Here is an 8075-nt window from a genome sequence, read left to right as displayed (position 1 = left end):
ACCATCCGCCTGCAGCGATTCAAATATCAGCCACCGGTTGTGCCGTCCGATGCGTCTTATCAGGGCCGCTAATCTCCTTAGCACGCCCTGCTCATCCACAGTGCGCGTCATTGCAGTAGCGACACCCATGCACTGCTCGGAGTAGCATCAGCATTAACGTCCTAGCACGCCTCACAGCTGCGATAGTCGACACCATTGAAGCACGCCCCGTCCCCGCGGCATGCTTCGCAACATCGCCATGGCCGTCGACATTGTCGAAGCATCGGCGTGGCTGTCGGCGCCATTGAAGTATGCCTCACCGCCACTCACATTGAAGCATGCCTTGCAGCATCGCCATGGTCGTCGATGTAGTCGTAGCATGCCTCACCGCCGTGTCCATCGAACCATCCCTGTGGTCGTTGAAGCCTCACCAAGCTGTCGACACCATCGAAGTACGCCTCATCGCCACGGCCATTGAAGCATGCCTTGCAGCATCGCCTCGGCCGTCGATGTCGTCATAACATGCCTCGTCGCCATGTCCATCGGACCATTGTTGTGGTCGTCGAAGCATCGCCACGACCATTGTGACACGCCTCACAACATCACCACGGCCGTCGACACCATCAAAGTACGCCTCATCACCGCAGCCGTTGAAACACGCGTCGCAGCATCGCCAGGGCCCTCGACACCATCGAAGTACGCCTCGTCGCTGTGGCCATTCAAGCATGCCTTGCAGCACCACCACGACCATCGATGGCGTCATCGCATGCCTCATCGTCGTGTCCATAGAACAATCGCCGTGGTCGTTGAAGCATTGTCACTGTCGTCGACACCATCAAAGTATGCCTCGTCGCCGCGGCCAATGAAGCATGCCTTGCAGCATCACCACAGCTGCCGATGTCGTCATAGCATCCCTCGTCGTCGTGTCCATTGAACCATCGCCGTGGCCATGAAAGCATTGTCACGGCCGCCCCCATCGTGTTGCAGCAATGGTGGCTGCTGCGACCACCTCGTTGCAGGCTTGCAGCATCGACCATGGCTGTTGCACCGGCGAGCTGTGTGGTTGCAGCATCGGCAGTGGATACGACATCGGCATGCTCTGCGGTTGCAGCACGATGGCCGTTATCACCACCCATTTTGCAGCACCGCCAGCAGCATGCGACTAGACATCGGCCAACGCTGAATTGGCAGTAACCATGGCTGCTAAGATACCACCAATTACAGCACCGACCCTGGGTTGCAGCACCCCGGCGAGATTATGCATTTGCGACACTGGTGAGCGCTGCCGCAAGTGGCGAACCCGGGGCCTTGTAGCGCCTGTGCCAGGCACCCGGCATCGCACCCCAATCCCGCCGGCCTTGCAACTTCTCCTTCAAAGGGCCCTGCAGCGGCGCCTCCACACCACGGCAGTCTCAAGCCAACACTTAATTCAGTGGTGAAGTAGACGGGCAGGAGCATTCCATCGATTGAGGAAAAAGAGAGAGACAGGAGATGGTACTATGGAGTTGTGGTCAACGCACGGTGTAGGAGAAAAAAGTGTGGCAAGCCCTTCATCGGCTCGAATAAGGTTTTCGAGGGGGTTGTGGTGCGTGGGCCCGATCGAAACAGGTGGCAATCCTGGGACGCGGCTGTCGCAAGCATGTTTACATACCGTAAGGTACTATTTGGTCAGAATCCAAACATATCCCTTAACCTTTTAGCAATAAGTGCATACAAAATAATCATCAAAGTTTCATCTTAGAAACTGCATGACTAAAACATAATGCATTTCAAAACCGTGGGAGAACATCGTGCCGTGTACTTTTTACACTACGGAGGAAATAAATGCCTTTAAAAAAATAAATGAAATTAATGAAGGAAATAAAGGAGTACCGCGTATTCTGGACTGCTGATCCAGGGATCACACGCCAGTAGCCCTAGGATTTGCATTCCAGCTAACTCGTAGTTATTTCACTGGTGCTGGCACCTCGCCGGCGTGGCCAAAAACGTGATAGGAAACGAAAGAAAACAAATACATCCCGCCCATAGACTCGAAAGGAAAGTAGTAACCCGTCCGCGTCCTCCGTTCCCCAGTCTTCCATCCTCTTGACGCCGGCTCTTTATAAAGCAACAAAGTATCAGGGTGCCCCATAGATCCAATTCCACCTTCCTCCTTCAAGAGCTCCGCCCATCTCTGCCAGCCCGCCGCCGGCGAACCTAGCACGAATCTCATCCCATGGACGCATCTCGCGCCGGCTCCTCCTCCAACCCCACTCCCTCCAGGTGTCGTCTCACCGTTCCCTTTCATGGGCGGCCTTCACCAACCCCGCTGCCGGCACACCCTGGTGAATGGCGGTCCCGCCCGGCCGTCTCATGGACCGTGGAGAACATCTATGAGGACTTCTCTGGCCGCCGCAGCGCGCTTGTCCAAGCCCTCACCACAGGTACGCCACGGGATGCTCCTCAGTGACACATTTTTCTGGATATATGTGACGCCTACGTGCTGATGGATCTAACACCAATCTCTTCTCCTCCTTGTTGCCATACACGCAGATCAGGATACATTATATGATTTATTGCGCGAGGAAGGTATGTAATATAGATATCCAACTGTCCCAGAAATGTTATATCCATTGCTTGTTACAAAATTGTAAATCCGGCTGACAAGATATTCCAGATCCATTTTTTATTAAGAAAAACAAGTCATCAGTTCCGTGCTGTTGCACCGGATAGTGGAGTTCTGTATTGAAACATGGGGAAACTTTGTCTGATAGTATGGTCAGTTACTTTTAAAATATAAAAGTGTTTTTTTTGTATTAGACATAGGAAAAAATCTTTAGATCCCGTATTAGGCAGAGGCTGATAGTTTCATCTGACATGAAAGTTCAGATCCATTTTTTATTAAGAAAAACTAGTCATCAAACCCGTGTTTGCACGGCCTAGTGAAGTTCTGCACTCAAACATGGGGAAACTTAGGATGATAGTTTTGTCAGTTACTTTTAAACATATGACCTTGTTTATTTTTGTATTAGACATAGGACAAAGAACTTCAGATCTGGTGTTTATTTTAGTATTAGGGATAGGCTGATAGTTTCATCTGACATGAAATCTCGGATCCATTTTGTATTAAGAAAAACAAGTCATCAATCCCGTGATTGCACGGGCTAGTGAAGTTCTTTATTTAATTAATCTTGGACTGATAGTTTGATCAGTTCCTTTGAAACATATAATGGTTTTTATTTCTTATTAGACATAGGAAAAAGTATTGAGTTAGACAACTACGGGCATTTGTGGCTGTATTATTTAGATCCTGCTGTCCCTAAAATTTTAGATCCATTTTTAGTTACAAAATTGTAAATCCGGCTGACATGAACTCTCAGATCCGTTTTTTCATGAAGAAAAGCTAGTCATCAATCCACTGCTGTTGCACGGCCTAGTGAAGTTCTGTATTGAAACACAGGGGAATTTAGGCTGGTAGTCTGATCACTTACTTTCAAACATATTTCTCCGGAAGAAAAAGGTTATTTTCAGATATACAACTATGTTTATTTTTGTACTAGACAAAGGAAAAAGAGTATAGAGTTATAAACAACTCTCTGCATTAGTGGTAGTATTTTTTGCGTGCGTAGACTTTTCCAATTGACTAGTGTGTGAAATCAATGCGCGTGATATATATTCTTGGTGTGCTATGCCCCCAATAACTCCAAATTGATAGAAGATGTAACATGGTAGCAATTTTATGAAGGCTGCATGTGTACTGGTGGGCACTAGTATTGCAAACGCGAAACTCTTTCGTGGATGTATACTTTTTTTCTCCTTTTCTCCTAAAGAAATACGATGGGGTTTGGTCTTAAGTTTATTATAGACATTCAACACTTGTCGCCCACAAAATCTTCAACTGTTTCTAGACCATATCTTTTCTAGGACTCGATTATGCATTACTATTTACATCGAATATTCATGCAAAAGTGTTCTACAAGAGTACATGAGGACATTTATTTTCTCCTGGTCATGAAGAGTATCCATGGTTCTATTTTGAAATATTTTTAATTTTAAGTCACATATTATATACATGTATATTCACTAAAATACCTCAGATAAATGATATAGTTTTCTATTTTTTAGTAATGATCAAATTTTTTAAAAGAAATTTGTTGGGAAATACAGACTCTAGCTATTTTCCGCCGACAACGCACAGTGTATATAAACATATATACTTGTGTGCGCACAAGCGATCTTTCTCACGATGACATAGAGAAGACCGGCTTAATTTTAAATTAGTCAAAAGTAGGGAGATTTGTATAAATTTGGCAAACATAGAGAACTGCATATTTATCACGCCTCGTAATAGGCCTAAAGTACGTGCAAGTTCTAAGCCTGCAGCCAGTGATATGAACCTCGCCATCACCAAGCCATATGCATGGCATGGGTGCTTCATGCAAAAAATATTTAATTAATTAAAGTGTCGAAAGTACTGCCCAAATGTAAAACAAACATGCAAACTAACAATCTAATCTCCGGCTTTTTTTACAATAGAGTTGTTTGACATGTACCTACATCAAACCTGTTTGAATAATATAATGACTTTTTGTCAAATGGATTGTTTGGAGAGGTAGTTTTTCTTAAATTAAAGTAAATCTCATATGGTGCTCCCAATTACAATTAGTAAATATAAGATGGCGAGGTGTGCAGATCACTGGCCGATGTAGTGGTGTGATTCATTTTCTCGCTTCAGGTAAAGAGCCAATGTGCTTGTACGGGTACCCGGACGGTAGTTGGGAGTTGACGCTGCCGGAGGAGATGGTGCCGCTAGACCTGCCAGTGCCGACACGAGGCATCAACCGCCGGCGAGATTATATGAACCGTTCTGACTACCTGACACTCGTCGCCCACCACTCCGACTCGTGGCTCATGGGCGTCACCTTTTTCTTGTCCACTTATCTCGCCGCCAACCAAAGGTATGTTACTACTATTGTTGTTGCTGCTGCTACTACTATCACCACCACCACCACTAATACTACTTCGTTTCACAAAGAGTTTTTTTGTGCACTTAACATTTAGGACATTTATATGTGCAATCTACCTCCGAGAAACGTAACCAATAATTTCACAACACATAAAGCACGTGCATGTAGAAGAATCATTGAATGCAGCAAAAAGCGCAAAAACTCCCAACTTCTATCTAACAAAACAGTATGTAATTCCTATGCTTTTAAACAAGCGTATAGAAGATTCTATTTTTTGACATAATATCTTGTTTTTTTCCATTTAACAAACACGAGAGAGAATACAGCTTCAACAGAACAGTAGTCCTGCAGAACCAACTATTAGAGACTCAGCATTAAATAATGGGCTATTCTTATTAGGGGTGATCTTCGTTTTCTATTTAAATCATTATGTTCTTGTGCTTATATAGTTCCTCCATGCATCAAGAATGTCATGTGTTACTTATTGCTTGCAAAGCCAATTGCTGATTTGGTAATGTTGGTTTACTTTCTCTTTCAGGACATGTTTATTTGATATGGTAAACGAGATGCGAACAGTGCATGACGAATTCTATCTCTCTTATGGTCTTCCTTGGCTATCAACATTTGTGCGTTACAATGCAAACTGGGAGTCGAGCGCATCAACTCAAGAGAATGTGTCCAATCCAGACGTAGACTCTATCGCACCTGCTGAAGAGAACGTGCCACCTTCTCAAGACTCAATGCAAGTTTTGTCTGCTCCAAACAGGGACTCTAGGAAGCCTGCTAAAGACAAACAAAAGGATAATGAAGTTACCGACTTTTGTGGATCTTGTAATGCTCCGTATCATGCCAATGCCTTTTGGATTGGTTGTGACGAATGTGACCAGTGGTTCCATGGCAAATGTGTGAAGGTAACTGCCTCTGAAGCAGAACATATCAAAGAATACAAGTGTCCTGACTGCATCCGCGAGGTGATCGGAGAGTAGGATATAATATGTGCACCATCCCTTTATTTTAGCATATGCAGTCACCCTTTGTATGAAAAAATGATTAACTAGAAAGGTAGTGAGAGAGGCATTACATTCTTTTCCCATTCCGTTGGGATATATTTAAGAATTCAGTTTACAATGTCTTGAAACAGGCTTTCGCCTTGCTATATTAATATAGCAACCACCTGACAGAACTGTGATATTGTTGATGGGCAAACAGGACAATCAAGCCCAGAAAGAGAAACAAATGCCAAAGCGATGATTTCCAGCAACCGCCGCCACGCTTCTATGCCTCTGAATTCCCGCATACCAAACAACACCTTCAAGAAGTACTACGACGACAATGATGCTGCTGCCCAAACAGATCCTCGGATTTTTGCCGGTACACGGAGAGGAGTGCCGACGGGGTACACCTGACGCCCTTGAAGAAGGGAGGCGGCGCCCACAAGCGTCACCGTGTTGGTGCCGGCTGAACCGACAAAGATTTTTCCCGACCCCCGCACAGCTCGTAACTGCAGACCAAACATGGTATTGTAGCACTTTCGCAGAAGTATGCCAACGAGTAATCGTCCCAACAAAGAGCTGAGAAGAGTATTTATGGATGTGTTTCTGTCACACACACAAGGCCTCATAGCTCTTGTGCGAAGTACTGCTTGGGCTTCTTCAAATACTACTGCTGTCCTTGTAACTGTGTTTATTTCTTATTAGGCATAGGAAAAAATGTATTGAGTTAAACAACTAATGGCATTTGTGGCCGTAGTTTTTAGATCATGCTGTCCCAGACTTCTTGAATCCGTTTTTAATAAAAAATTGTAAATCTGGCGGACATGAAATCTCAGATCCGTTTTTCATGAAGAAAAAATAGTCATCAAAATCCAGTGCTGTTGCACGGGGTAGCGTAGTTCTGTATTGAAACAAAGAGGAATTTAGGCCAATAGTTTGATCAGTTACTTTCAAACATATTTCTTTGGGAAAAAGTTATTTTCAGATATACGACCGTGTTTATTTTTGTATTAGACAAAGGAAAAAGAGTATCGAGTTATAAACAACACTGTCCATTAGTGGTTGTATTTTTTGCATGCATAGACTTTTCCAAATGACAAGTGTGTGAAATCAATGCGCGTGATATATATTCTTGGTGTGCCATGCCCCAAATAATTCCAGATTGATAGAAGATGTAACATTATAGCAATTTTATGAAATCTACATGTGTACTGGTGGGCTATAGTATTGCGAATGAGAAATTCTTTGGTGGATGTACTCCGTCCATTTCACAATATAGTGCGCCCGCGTTTCCCGAGGTCCGACTTTGACCATTAATTTAATCAACGAAACCGACCGCGACGGGAGAAAAAATTATATAACTGAAAACTTGTTTTGAATACGAATTCACTGGTATAACTTTTGCTCCAGCCGCAGTCGGTCTTGTTGGCTACATTTATGGTCAAAGTTGAAGTACGGCAATAGAGGAAACACTATATTTTGGAACGGAGGGAGTATAATTTTGTGTCCTTTTATATCCTAAAGAAATATGATGGGGTTTGGTCTTAAGTTTATTACAGACATTGGACACTTGTCCCCCACAAAACCTTCAAATTTTTTGGACCACATATTTTCTAGGATTCGATCATGCATTAATTTTATAAGAGTACATGAGGGCAATCATTTTCTCCTGGCAATGAAGAGTATCCATGCACTGTATTCTATTTTGAAATATTTGTAATTTTTAAGCCGCATATATTACATACATATTTCTTCACTAAACTACATCAGATAAATGACATAGTTTTCTATTTATTTTAGTAATGATCAAATAAAAAAATTGTTTGGAATATGGATTCTAGCTATTTTCCACTGGCAATGCACAGCGTATATAAACATATATACTTGTGTGCGCACATGCGATCTTTTTCACGGAAGATATAGAGAGGGCCGGCTTAATTTTTTAAATTCGCCAAAAGTAGAGAGATGTGTATAATTTTGGCAAAAATAGAGATCTGTATATTTATCATGCCTCAGAATAGGATTGAAGTACCGGGAAATTCCAGGCCTGCAGCCAATGGTATGAACCACGCCAACACCAGCCATATGCATGGCATGGGTGCTTCATGCAAAAAACTGTTAACTAAAGTGACAAAATTTTACCGCCCAAATCTAAAAC

At 43.5% G+C, this 8075-nt stretch overlaps 1 protein-coding gene across 1 annotated transcript; it reads left to right on the top strand.

Annotated features, from left to right (window-relative positions):
* The first annotated feature begins 2194 nt into the window (after nt 1-2194).
* On the top strand, nt 2195-5911 carry LOC119328770 (PHD finger protein ALFIN-LIKE 3-like). Its single transcript, XM_037601741.1, has 3 exons — nt 2195-2402; nt 4694-4916; nt 5464-5911. Exons 1-3 carry the CDS (start codon nt 2195-2197, stop codon nt 5909-5911), a joined length of 879 nt encoding a protein of 292 aa, XP_037457638.1.
* The last annotated feature ends 2164 nt before the right edge of the window (nt 5912-8075 follow it).

The sequence above is a fragment of the Triticum dicoccoides genome, chromosome 7A, assembly GCF_002162155.2.
Source record: "Triticum dicoccoides isolate Atlit2015 ecotype Zavitan chromosome 7A, WEW_v2.0, whole genome shotgun sequence".
Taxonomy (NCBI): Eukaryota; Viridiplantae; Streptophyta; class Magnoliopsida; order Poales; family Poaceae; genus Triticum; species Triticum dicoccoides.
The sequence above is the reverse complement of the archived record's forward strand: the minus strand, read 5'-3'. Positions and strand labels throughout refer to the sequence as shown.